This window comes from Hevea brasiliensis, chromosome 16, assembly GCF_030052815.1.
Source record: "Hevea brasiliensis isolate MT/VB/25A 57/8 chromosome 16, ASM3005281v1, whole genome shotgun sequence".
Lineage (NCBI taxonomy): Eukaryota > Viridiplantae > Streptophyta > Magnoliopsida > Malpighiales > Euphorbiaceae > Hevea > Hevea brasiliensis.
In genome coordinates, this window is record NC_079508.1 from 66,810,646 (window position 1) to 66,824,476 (window position 13,831).

Genomic DNA, 13,831 nt, shown 5'->3' on the forward strand with positions numbered 1-13,831 from the left:
AAAGAGAGATGGTGATGGAATGAGAAAGTACAAAAGGCAGTGAAGAGAATGAGAAAATGGTATACGAAATTATCTAAGTGTGATAATAATGAGGTATATGAACAGTAAAAGATAGCAAAGAAAAAAGCAAAAAAGGCAGTTAGTCAAGCAAGAGCGTAAGCCTTTGAAAAGTTATATGAGAAACTTATAACTAAATAAGGGGAGAAAGATATTTATAGATTAGCAAGAAGGAGAGAAAAGAAATGTCAAGATCTCAATCAAGTTAGGTGCATTAAGGATAAAGAAGGAAAAGCGTTGGTGAAAGATGAAGACATTAAAGAAAGATAGATAAATTATTTTAATGATCTCTTTAATAATAGTCAAAATAGTAATAGCATGAATATAGACTATAGAGTAATAGAAAAGAATGTGAATTATACTATAAGGATTAGATATTTAGAAGTAAATGAAGCACTTAAGAGAATGAAAGTGGGTAAAGCCCGTGGACTCGATGGAATACCAATTGAAGTGTGGAAGTGTTTGGCTGATATGGGAGTTGCATGGTTAACTAAATTATTTAATAAGATTATAAATTCAAAGAAAATGCCTTATAAATGGAGAATGAGTATTTTTGTACCTATTTTTAAAAATAAGGGAGACATACAGAGTTGCTCAAACTATAGGGGAATTAAACTCATGAGTCATACTATGAAGTTATGAGAGACAGTTGTAGAACATCGACTATGTCATGATACTTCTATATCTTCCAATCAATTTGGCTTCATGCCTGGTCGTTCAATTATGGAAGTGATCTTTCTTATTAGAAGTTTGATCAAAAAGTATAGAGATGTGAGAAAAGATTTATATATGATTTTTATAGATGTGGAGAAGGCTTATGATAGTGTTCTAAGAGATGTCTTATGGAGAGTGTTAGAACAAAATGTGGTATCTATTAGGTACATACAAGTGTTGAAAGACATGTATGAAGGAGCAGCTACTATTGTGCGGACAATGGGAGGGGACACAAGAGATTTTCCTATCTCAGTTGGATTACACCAAGGTTCAGCTGTAAGCCCTTATCTTTTTACATTAGTTTTAGATGAATTAAGGAAACATATACAAGAGAGTATCCCTTGGTATATGACGTTTGCGGATAATATAGTTTTGATAGATGAGACGCAAGAAGAAGTTAATAGAAAGCTAGAGTTTTGGAGAAGTATTCTAGAGTCAAAGGGCTTTAAGTTAAGTAGAACGAAGACAGAATACATGCAAGTTCAGTGAAAGCCGAACTGGTGATAGGGAATACATGACGTTTGCGGATAATATAGTTTTGATAGATGAGACGCAAGAAGAAGTTAATAGAAAGCTAGAGCTTTGGAGAAGTACTCTAGAGTCAAAGGGCTTTAAGTTAAGTAGAACGAAGACAGAATACATACAAGTTCAGTGAAAGCCGAACTGGTGATAGGGAACGAGTTAGTTTGGATGGAGTGATACTGTCCCAAAGTAATCACTTTAAATATCTCGGCTCAGTCCTTCAAATAGATGGGAATGTGAGGAGAATGTTAATCATAGGATGAAAGTTTGATGGTTGAAGTGGAGACATGCCAAGGGAGTTTTATGTGATCGTAAGATTCCCAATAAGTTGAAAGGAAAATTTTACCGTACAACCATACGACCAGTCATGTTATATGGTAGTGAGTGTTGGACACTGAAGGAGTCGTATGTGTCTAAGATAAGAGTTGCGGATATAAGAATGTTAAGGTGAATGAGTGGCCATATTAGACTAGATAAAGTCCGTAATTAGAGTATTAGAGAAAAGGTAGGAGTGGTACCGATTGAGGATAAGTTGAGAGAAGGGAGATTGAGATGGTTTGGTCATGTGAAGCGTAGGCATACGGAGGCTCAAGTTAGACGAGTATAGCACATTAGGGTAGAGGATAGAAAGAAAAGAAGGGGTAGACCTAAACTGACGTGAAGGAGAGTAGTACAACATGACCTAGAAGTATTACACATTTCTGAGGATTTAACCCAAAATCTTTTAGAGTGGAGAAATATAATTTATATAGCCGACCCCAAATTTTTGGAATAAATGCTTAGTTGAGTTGAGTTGAGCTGTACCAAATGATTCTTAACTAGAAAAAAAATCAAATAACTTCATATATTTTTAATTATGACTAAATACATTTATATAAAGTTTTGGGTTAAATAAGAAAAATATTTTTTTATTTAAAGTCAATAGACCCAAATTTTGAAAAAAAAAATTAAAATATTATTTTTTATTTTTAATATATTTTTTTAATTCTTAAAATTTTATTTTAATTCAAAATGATAAATAACATTTAATATTTAAAAATTAAAATAAATAATATTTTATTATGTAAGTACTTATTTAACCTTAATTAGAAATTTCAGTACTTATTTGATCTCAATTCAAAATATAGGATCTTATTTAATATTTTTCTACAGTTAAAACAGCATTAAAATTTAATATAGCGCAAAAGGGGAAGGCATATTGATTGATGATGGAGGCGTGACGACGATAACTCTGATTTGCCAAGGGCGGGTAATGGATACTGAGCGTTGTTGAACGCTTATTGAAAGAACTACAAGCATCGTAGAGAGGTGTGAGAGAAATGTGTTGATAAGCGACTGAGGTGGAAAATGGCTGCAAGTTCTCGTTGAAGGCCTAGACGTTGAGCGACTGTCATTGTTACAATAGAAGTTTAAGGAATCCTTTTAATTTGTGAAATTGAGAGCCCCAAATAAAATTTCAAGATTTCTAACATTTTTTTATTTTAATTCAGTCCTAATTCGACTGGAGTAAATTTAGTGATTAATTTAGTTTAATTCAAAGAAGGAAGCAAAATAAAAAGAAGCTCTAGTTAACCTTTTTTTTTGTTCACTCTTACTTGTTATTTAAAAATGTCAAAAGTAAAACATAATTAGAAAAGAATTCCAAATATTATTGACACATTAAAAACGTTTCTTTAATTACTAATTAATGGAGGAAAATATTGTCATCATAATTCTATTTACTTAAAAAAAAGGAAGAGAGAGAGGTCTACCACATTCCTAACAAAAGCAAATTTGTCTCCCAATATAAACCATATTAAATATAGTAAAAAAGATAAACCATATCTTATTAATGCTTATTTCACATCATGTCTTCCTTTTTAATAAAAAAAACTATACATAATTATAGACACTTGAGTTTCTTAATTATACTAAATATATATATTAAAATATATTTATAAATTATATAAATTTATATATATTAAATAAAATCAAATTTATATAAATAAAAAAATTATCTTATTCATATTTAAATTTAAAAATCTCATAATTTTAAAATAATTTTATTGATTAACAATTAATTTTATATACCTACGTGTCTGTTTGGTATTGAGTTTATAGAATTTAAATTATTTTTCTGAATAAAAATATTATTTAAATGTTATTAAAAAAATAATTTAAAAAATTTTATTTTAATATTTTTATTATTAAAATTTATTAAATTTAATTTTAAATTACTTTTAAATATTTTTTAATTAATATATTTAAAAAAATAATTTTTTTAACAATAATTTTAATAAAAATATCAAATACCCCGTTATATTTTTCTTCGAAATTAACAATTATTTTAGTCTGCAAATCAACCATCATTCATCGATCAATGGCTGAATGCTTGCTGTATATATACAGTGCAATCGGTTAAAAGCTCATTTCATTTATCATTTCATGCCATGTACTTTCATTTTTATTGCGTGACAATAAATTAAAGAATATATTCACCAACTCTATCAACTCCAATGAAAGTGAAATTAAATCCAAAATTACAAAAAAAAAAAAAAGAAATGGATGGGATCTCTCATAATCCAGTATATTTTTCCCTTTAATTTCTCAATCAAATATCTGCTTTTTTCAACGTTATGATTTCGTTTGGTCCACAAAATACCCTACAACCCACCCAATTATTTAGTTTTTACATCATTTTTTTTAATAAATTGGCTGTTAAAAAATTATTTATTGTTTTATTAATGAAATATATTAGTGGATATTTTAATTAACTTGAATTATTTATTTAAATGTTTAGCTAAACTTAATTTAATGGTTAAAAATTATATTATTCATTGAATCTCTATTTTTTTTTTTGTTAATTCCCTTATTAAGAAAAACTTGAATTATTAGATATGTCTATTAAAATGAAATCATATTTCATGTTTAAAAAAGGAAAAGAATTATAAACGCAGCTGGAAACCATCCCTTTGTGTAGCTGTAATTCATTCCTCTGGTGGACTATTATGATTTAAGCGAATCCACAATTGACCAATTAGAACATGCTTAAATCTGCATTAGACTGTTTGTTCAAAATAAGTCTTTATCATTCAATGGCTTATTCAGTGTCGAAAGAGAAATCTTTTAATTGCACCATTAGACTGTAGAGGTTTCTTTTATTTTTCTATAACTGTTCCTCATGTCAATTATTGGATATAATTTCACTCTCATCAAAAAAGATCCAAATCACCAAATCTCAATTATGCTGGAGAATATAAAGTTTAGTGTTGTTAGATATGCATAAATCTATTACCTAGAGTGTGTTTTGTGTACTCATGCAATAATGGGGAGTAGAGAAGAAGCTAATAGGAAGAAGGCAAAGGGTTTTGTGGAAGCAGAAGCATAGCCCAAAAGGATGTGTTTCCTTGTCTACAAATTAACGCAAACAAAATTTTAGTATGTGGAGGGGAGGAGCAGAGGGGGACATGGACATAGACTTGTTTTAATTGCCCTCTTGTTGTATATGAGTTAATTGTTTAGGAAAACTATGATTTAGACATGTCAGGACCAAAGCTTTTAAAGATTATCTCTAGCCCCATGTGATGCCTATACCTTCTCCTCGTATATGAAGTGGAAAGTGACACACGTCCTCTATGGCCCCACTAACTTCATTTATCTTTTTTTTCTCCTATATATTTCAAAAAAATAAAATAAAATATCATTTTTCATAGTCTTAAATGTTTTACGAGAAAAAAATTAGTCTTAAATGTTCATGCTTACGTGAGCATGTGTAATGAAATCATTGATGAATAGGGTAAAATTTCAAGCTAACCCTTTTTTCGCTAATGGCCTTATAACCTGCAAATTAATTTTTTTTTTTCTTCTTCTTCATGTAATAGTAAAAAAGAGAGAAAAACACGGCAAATGCAAAAATATTAAGACAATTTTTTGACCAGCCCAGCTTCCTCACCTGACTTCGACTCTTATTTTTCTTTGTAAATGGAGTTGTACATTTTCATCAGCTTTGTCGGCTTATAAGAAGGTACTCCACGTTCTTTTCTGCACCCTCACGAAACTATCAATTAAAGCAAACAAAAATGCAATATCACCATAACCATAATACTTTCAGATATATATCTATATACAAAACTGTAACGATATAGAAAAGTCCAAGAACGTATGAAAATAAGAGCAGGTACATGAAAGAGTGATTAGTTTAATGGTAAATACATTTTTTAATTTATGCAAGATTTTAAGTTGAATTTTTAATTAAAGAATTTATTGATCACCGACCTTAAAACAATTGATTTTTTTTTTCTTGTGTTCTTCTGACCTAGAATAATTATGGAAAAACTTTCTACTTATTTCTGACCTATAACTGTAGATGTATGTACGTACGTACGTAGAACATGAAAATTATTGTTGGACTATATTGGTAACTATTCCAGATGCAAGGTACATCTGTTTTTCACTTTTCACCACTGTCATGATAAACATTTCCATGCAGTTAATGTATTGGATGGTTTATTAATTCATATCATTACGAATACGTCTCTTTTACCCTAGAGAAGAGAAGAAATTTTAGAATTCAATCTTTGAAATTCTTTTATATATATAATAGTTTTATTATTTATACATATAATGATTGTATTAAATAGTTTCACTACAAGAGAGAACAAAAAACATTGTCATAATTAATAATTTATTTAATTATTCATTATTATTTTACTCAAATTTTCTTTTAAAGAAAATGTGAACGTCAAATCATGCTTCTAGAAAGAGATAGTTGGTGTTTGTTTGTATTTTTTTTTTTTTTTATTAATCCTATTGGAATTGAATAATTGATCAATAATAAAGACTTCCTTGTGTTTTATTCTCCATTTCTTTGCATTACTTTGAACATGGAAGAGAAGTGTCAAAATTAAAGTTGGATTCATTAACTAAGATTGATGGGGTCAAAAAAAATTGAGCCTTGTTACTATATAGATCGTGAAAAAGGAACAAAACGAGGAAATATACTACGCATGCATGGAACTTGTCCAAGATTCAGGCTCCAGGCTTGGACGTAATTAATACTTATCAGAACATTCATAGTAACTCGATAATTTGTAGACAAATAATCGGATTCCACATATGTATTTGGTCGAAAGAATTCCTAGCATCCCCTCCTGTCATTTTCATGTAAGTAGGTGAGTGGGCTAGTTCAAATCTATAGTAACCATATAGTTATGGAAAATGACTTGTAAGGGTTACAGGGTTAGGAAGCAAATCGGCCATTATTATAGTCCTTGACTATATCTATGATCAACAATCTTGCTTTTGAGTTCATCCCATTTATTATCATAGATATGCCTTTCATTGACGAGTGGTAAAGAGTTTTATTAGTTATTAATTACTCCTTTTTTTTTTTTTCTAAAAAGATCAAATTTGGGGTCCTGGAATTGAATTTTGAAAAATTAGGTGGTGGGAAATCATGACCTATTGATTCCAATTTCAATTGAATCTTGGGCCCAAATCTATTTCAGGCTTAGTTCAACATTCTTTCTTTAAATCCAGTCCACCAACTATTGGATATTATTATTACTAAGTTTTTTTTTTTTTTTTTTTTTTTTTTTTTTTTTTTTAATATTAAGAGAGGGATTACATTAATGGGATTTGATATCAAATAAAAGTTATATTTCATTTAATATACTTTTGAAAAAAGAAAAACTTGAAATCACTGCCCATTTGGATGTCTAATTGGAGGGTCACTGTGCCAAGGTTAATTAATTAATTAACTTTCCTCCAGCCTCTCAACATCTCAGTCAGTCTGATTAATTATAATATGAGTTGGATGATTACTTAAACAAAAATCATCATCATTAACAATTATATCTAACATAAATAATTCCTGCTGAAAAAGCATAATAATCAATAGTAATAGATCTTTAATGAGCTTTAAAACTGTAAAGCTGGCTAGGAGCTTTGGTTACATTATATAATTTTTGTCAGCTTTAAGACTTTAGATTAATTACAGTTTAATCTGGTTTCCATTAATTCATTCAACGAGAGATGAGAATGGCAAGCATGTGGAAAATGAAGAGCAGAGCTGGGCCATCACATGCTTAGAAATGAGTTTGGCGCAGAGGTTAAATAAAGCCAAGGGTACATGCCTTGTTGTCCGATGAGTGATGACTGGGGAAGGCTTTGGGGTTAGGTGTTTGTCGGGTGCCCGAAAGGCACGGATTTAAAGGCCATTAAATTCACAAGCAATCGACCAGAAACCAAAGGATACAAGACAAACTTTGCTTTTGGATAGGGTTTCTTCTTCATTCACTGCTGTCATTAGTTATTAAATGGTGGCTGCAAATCCTTATAAGAAGTGGAAAGACAATACCAACTTCCCAGCCGGAAATAACCTTGTCCCCCCATTTTTTTAATTAAAATTTCCACTGTAAAGAGCTTATTGATTAAAAGACAAATATATATCTAAATTTAATTTGATGATCAATAAGTTGAAAGTTAAAATATGTAGTTAAGTACATTATCAAGTTAGTGATTTTAGTATACTACAAATTTGGCTGTAAAATTATCAAAATACATTAAAAATATAATAATTATACAAAAATAAAATTCTATATGAGTATTACATTGTCATCCAAAAATAAAAAATAATTATGAATTGATAATAAAATTAAAGTGTTAATTTTATTTAATTATATTTGTTACTAACATATTAGAAACCTAATGGGTCACACACAAAAAGACTATAACTGAGAAATTAAATTGGGTTATCAACTTAAACTTGATAAAAAAAAAAGTTATAAAGACTTATAGACTAAAATATAAATTTTATTTAGACCGCCTAATATCATAATAATTAAGTGTAGACTTAATTTAAAGTTTTAAGAATTGTAGGAATTAATTATGCAAATTTTAATTTCTATAGAGGTCAATTATAATTAATAAATTTAAAAGACTAAATTTATAATTTTGAAAAGTTGTTCCTTATAAAAGGAAGCTTGTCTTCCATTCTCAGTTATAGAGAGAGTCTTCTTAAAAGCTAACATTCATATATTCTTAAATTCTCTAACAATTTCTTGGTGAATTTTCTCACAACAAGTCTGTGTGAATACCATCACAAGCCGAATATCTGAACAACTGGTTGTTTGCTACAACCCGATCCAGTGGTTAACAAATTTTTCAAGCTAATTTGAGGTAATTTGCTAAACAATAAAATTAAAAATTCCACCATTCTATAATTTAATTAAAGTTGATTTTGAGTTTAATTTTCTACTCAATTAAGTTGTGAATTAATGCTTCATAACATTCAAGTGTTGTCAACCTGTCTTATACCGTCAACTCCCCCTCCGGCTAAAAAAGAATGAGATGCCGTGAGGTTCTCTCCTATCTTTCTCTAATCCAACCTGTCTCAGCTTTTGGTGGCATAGGGCAGATATAAATGTTTGTGATGCCATTCAAATTTTTCTAGACTTAAGCCAAGTATGTAATATATTGCTGTAGATATAATAAATTAAATAATAATCAATGAGCTATATAATAGAATGTATTTATTTATTTTTATTATAAAAATTAATAATCGTAAAATAGATAAATAGGGAGACTCAATTTAAGGAATTTTTCACTATTTTATATTTCAAAAGCAAAGAAAAACTAATTAGATTATTTTGATTGACAATTTAAAAAGGGTTTTAATTTGATATGTGATTTGTAGAAAATAATGATTAAGAGATTACTTTTGATTTGGGCTCATGAAGCAAAGTTAAATTAAAAAAAAACCCTTTAATTTCTCCTATTATAATTATTTTTAATATATGTATTAAAATTTTTAAAGGATATGAGATGCTTAGGCTTAAATTTGTGACATAGATATGCAATTATAAAGTACTCGATCGCTATATACTACTTCAAAAATTTTAATCTTTGAATGGTTTTTATTTAAATGAAAATGACCCATAAAGTTTTTAAGATTATTATTAAATCACTTAAAAAACTTGAAGCGAAAATATTGATTATTTTTAATTTTCAAAATAAACTAAACGTGCTTATATATTTATTTAATTAATTTATTTATTAGTAGGAAAATTAAATAAATGAGGATTTTAACTTAAATTTATTAAATAATATACTTTCACTCATTGGCCAAGCTAGGCTACCTTAACTAAAAGCCCAAAATTGGTTTCTGGGTTTTAAGAGCGATCTCTTGAAGTGATTGATAGCAGCAATTGCCAGACAAGGCCCAATTGGTGACACAATCGAACTGCAGACTATCCTCATTACGCCCATTCTTCTTCAGGGTCCGCGCCGCGGTTGGATACGGGCCAAATGTTTGGCATTGTTTTTGGGAATAAAATACACTTTTCTTAGAAAAATATTTTAAATATTATTTAAACATTATTTTAAAAATATTATATTTAATTTTAATTAATTTATATTTAAATTCAATTAATATATTAAAAAAATAGTTTTCTCAACCACAATGAGCGGAGATCCGAATAGATTCAGCCTGGTAGGGTCCAAAGAAAGACCCAGGCCAGGGGATCCGGGCATATTCTAGTTATTCTACAGCCACGGTCTATAACACTCGCAACACTAACATCTGTCCTAACCAATTCATCTTTTGCCACATCCACAGACCCATTTCTCCGAACCAATCAAAATACGTTGCGAAGATATCTAGTCGGACCCACTGAGTGCTTGAACACCAAATCAGAAACAAGTTTTAATAAGTTGAACACACGCTAAAATCTCTAAAAAAAAAAAACTAAATAAATATGTTTATCTTCAATTATTTACAAAATTTAGGGCAGCGATTTATATAATTAAATAGTTGGATAAGCTAACACTCAGAGCAAGGCGGCATTTATTTTATCTGCATCTGCAACGAAAACCCACGAGTCTTCCGAGAGTTTTTGATCTGAAAGTTATCTTCTTTTCTCTTTCTTCTGTATCCTAAGGTTGCTTCTTGAATTTATCCTCTATGTTCCTAAGTCTAAATTTCTTCTTAATTCTAGTTATGTAATACCGTGTCCTTGCAATTTTTTTTTCATTTAGTTTTTAATCTTATAATTGGTGGGTTTTTTTTGTTTGGGCGTTGACAAAATTGATCTTTCTTCGGGGGATAAAAGAAGATAAAGTGGTGGGATGAGTTGATGGTTTTTATTGTTCTTTGGAGTTGTTAGATTAGGGTTTGTGTTTGTGCTAGTTGTTTTGGATTGTTGATCTACTGAGGTTTGCTTTGTGAATGTTGATGACTTTTGGTTAATCACTCTTTTTGTTTTAGTATCCTACTGGGTAGAATTCATGCGCTTAGACGTACCAGCGTTGTGTGATGTTGGATTATGGATTTGAGCTAATATTCTCATTGACTAATTTTTGAGGAATTAGAAGAGGAAGCTTTAGTTGTTATTTTTGCTGCTTGTTTTTATGAATTGCAAGTTTTATTCACTATAAGGTTAGCGTTTTTACTTATGTTTTATGTGGTGTTTTTAGGAGGAATGTCAAAGAGTTACTTCAAGCAAGAGCATGATCTCGGTATGAATTAGCGTAGTGTTTATATCTTCATTAATTATTTAATTGATATAAAAATCAGGGTTTTGACGGCATGAGTTGTTCTTACCTTCAGATAAGAGACGGGCAGAGGCAGCTAGGATCAGGGAAAAATACCCAGATAGGATTCCAGTGAGAATTAATTTATTTTTTTATTTTTGTAATTGTTTACAGTTAATTCTAAACCATGCAAGTTCTTTTCTTACTGTGGTTAGAAGTTTCTGCACTCTTCAGTGTTTGGTTTATTGTGTATCAAGGTGTACATGATTTAGAATTAAGTTTAGAAACACTAAAGCTTTAGCATCTCCAGGATGTATTAAAAAGGTACTATTAAACCATGTTGAACCGTTGTCAACGGTTCAAGACATGAATTCGATTGGAACCTTGAACTACAACCTTTAATGTGAGGTGATCTGTATGAAGGTTCAAGGCATTAGCCAAGTGATCTTGCACCAAACTGATTGTGCAATTTTATGTTAGGGATAATTACAAAAGTTCCCTTCAGAGTTCATGTGAAGAACATTTTTATTCTTTCTTCCCAGTTTTAGGAAATGTAGATTTTTTTTTTTCCAGTGGGTAATCCTTTACAGTGAGTCAGTGATGGATATTGATGTTTTTTGCTTTGTTTCTTCCATCACACACTATGACTATATCTTACTTTAAGTAGTCCTGATGTTAGTTAAAATGAGACGATTTTCAACCAGAGGATATAGAAGTTGATTCACATATGCCTCTTGATAAAATCTCAGATATATTTTTTTTTACTGCCTGGGCATAAATCAAACACGGCTTAAAATATCCTATCTGGCTTTTGAAGCTGAGTTGTCTCTATATGTGCTTGTGTTTGCTTTCAAGGTGATTGTGGAGAAGGCAGAAAGAAGTGATATACCAAACATAGATAAGAAAAAGTAAGCATGGATTCATCTTCATGATGTCTTATGGATTCTTTTTTCTTTGGTTTTTGTTTTATGTTTATATATGAGATAGTTTAAATGAGCTTTTTTCTTTTAATTTGAGAAGATGAGAAACATTAGAGATTTTGTTTGTCTTGTTAAAACACTTGATATAAACTACTCATTGTAATGAGTCCTTCCAGCCCCTCAACCCCGTGAGAGAGAGAGAGAGAGAGAGAGAGAGAGAGAGAGAGACTGGTTCATGCTTTGTACAAACACACAAAGCATAATGGTCATTTGAGATGAGAAACATTTGAGATTTTGTTCGTCTTGTTAAAACACTTGATATAAACTACTCATTGTAATGAGTCCTCCCAGCCCCTCAACCCCTATAGAGAGAGAGAGAGAGAGAGAGAGAGAGAGAGAGAGACTGGTTCATACTTTGTACAAACACACAAAGCATAATGGTCATTAAATCTTAAGATTGAGACAACCAAAAAAAAAAGAAAAAAGAAAACCTAGAAAAAGAGACATCAAGCTGATATGAATTTTGAAATTCTATCACTGATGGTGTTATTAGCATCTTCTTGATTTTCTGTATATGTTTCATGGTAGTACATGAAATAACCTTGGTATTTCAATAAATGTTACTCTTTTAGTCTGTCCTTTTGTTATTTTTCTGTCTTGTGAAAATTAAAGTTAGCTAGCTCTTAAGTGCCGCCAAACCCCTTCTGGAACAACGTTTGGTTGCTACATTTCTTTTTTTTTTGGTTCTGTTACCACTCTGGAACTGGTTCTTTGTTTCCATGGTTATGGTCTTTTGCTTAAACACCTTGGCGCCAGATTTTAGTATTTTTGTCTCATGACGGGTATTTGATTCTTCCAATAACTTGAATGTGATATTTACAGGTATCTTGTCCCAGCTGACTTGACTGTGGGACAGTTTGTATATGTTATCCGTAAGAGGATTAAATTAAGTGCAGAGAAGGCAATTTTTATATTTGTGGACAATGTGCTCCCACCTACAGGTAAATTCTGGTAAAGCGTGTTACATTTCATTGTTAGATACTCTTATGGACTTTTGGTTGGGCTCTTTGTTGTTGTCTGGTGTTTGTAGGTGCCATTATGTCTGCCATATATGAAGAGAAGAAGGATGAAGATGGATTTCTCTATGTTACCTACAGTGGGGAGAACACATTCGGATCTAATATCCCACTGTAGCATTATTCTGGGGCTTGCATTGTTTCTTTCGTGGTTTCATCATACTTGAATCCATAAGGGTCGTCTTAATCTCCTGGTGCCCACAGTTTCTTTGTTCTGCCTGATTATAAAGATCCCCCAGTTATATTATGTACAGTCGTATATTGTATATAACCATGAAGATGATTTATTTATGTTCAATCTTAAATGTTTCTCGGTCCGTTTTAAGGATCCTTTGCTGGAAATCTATTTTACCGATGGTTATAGTTTCAGCTTCTATCATGTATTGAATGAATTTATAATTCAACTGAAATTTCCTCAAGTTGGTTGCCAGTTGGTCGACTGACCCTGTAAGCGAGTTTAGAGCGTGGATTGGCAGAATTCAACATGCCAGGTCTTATAGATGCTCAGCTTGTGTTTGGACGCTGAAGTACAAGACAAGCTGAGCAACAGCTGACACAGGTTAGGCCTGTGGTTGGGAGTGGTCGGGGGGATGGTCAGGCCGTATGGTCTGCAGCTTCCTCGCTTGCCCTGAATTTTGATCCGGAAAGAAGTGAAGGTGAACAAATAGGTTGGTCCTTGGTGTTGGTTGGACCCATTGATGTTAACAAAATAACCAGGATCCTGGAGAAGGAAAAAAAAAAAATCCAAGACACAAAGAAGCACAGCTTTATGGCCTAAGCGTTGCTATGTCTTTAGAATTCTACTTCCTATAAATTAATTTACTCAAGTTACCTAATTTAAGGTAAATGACTTATTTTTTAGGAAGTGGAGAAAAAAAATAATCATTCACTACTCAAAAAAGTGAAAAATTAGTCTAAAATAAAGTAAAATTAAACATTGAATCTTTTGTGACAGTCTAATTATATGCCATTTTGCTAATTATTAGGTGCATCCGGTGCACTAAAAAATAGTGCTCCTTCTCTCACAGAGAG

At 30.9% G+C, this 13,831-nt stretch overlaps 1 protein-coding gene across 1 annotated transcript; it reads left to right on the top strand.

Moving 5' to 3' along the window:
* The first annotated feature begins 10,046 nt into the window (after positions 1 to 10,046).
* LOC110650350 (autophagy-related protein 8f) lies at positions 10,047 to 13,141 on the top strand. The gene is made up of 6 exons (XM_021805291.2): positions 10,047 to 10,211; positions 10,747 to 10,788; positions 10,880 to 10,935; positions 11,659 to 11,711; positions 12,606 to 12,724; positions 12,814 to 13,141. The coding sequence occupies exons 2-6, from the start codon at positions 10,752 to 10,754 to the stop codon at positions 12,915 to 12,917; spliced, it is 369 nt and encodes a 122-aa protein (XP_021660983.1). The 5' UTR covers positions 10,047 to 10,211; positions 10,747 to 10,751; the 3' UTR covers positions 12,918 to 13,141.
* The last annotated feature ends 690 nt before the right edge of the window (positions 13,142 to 13,831 follow it).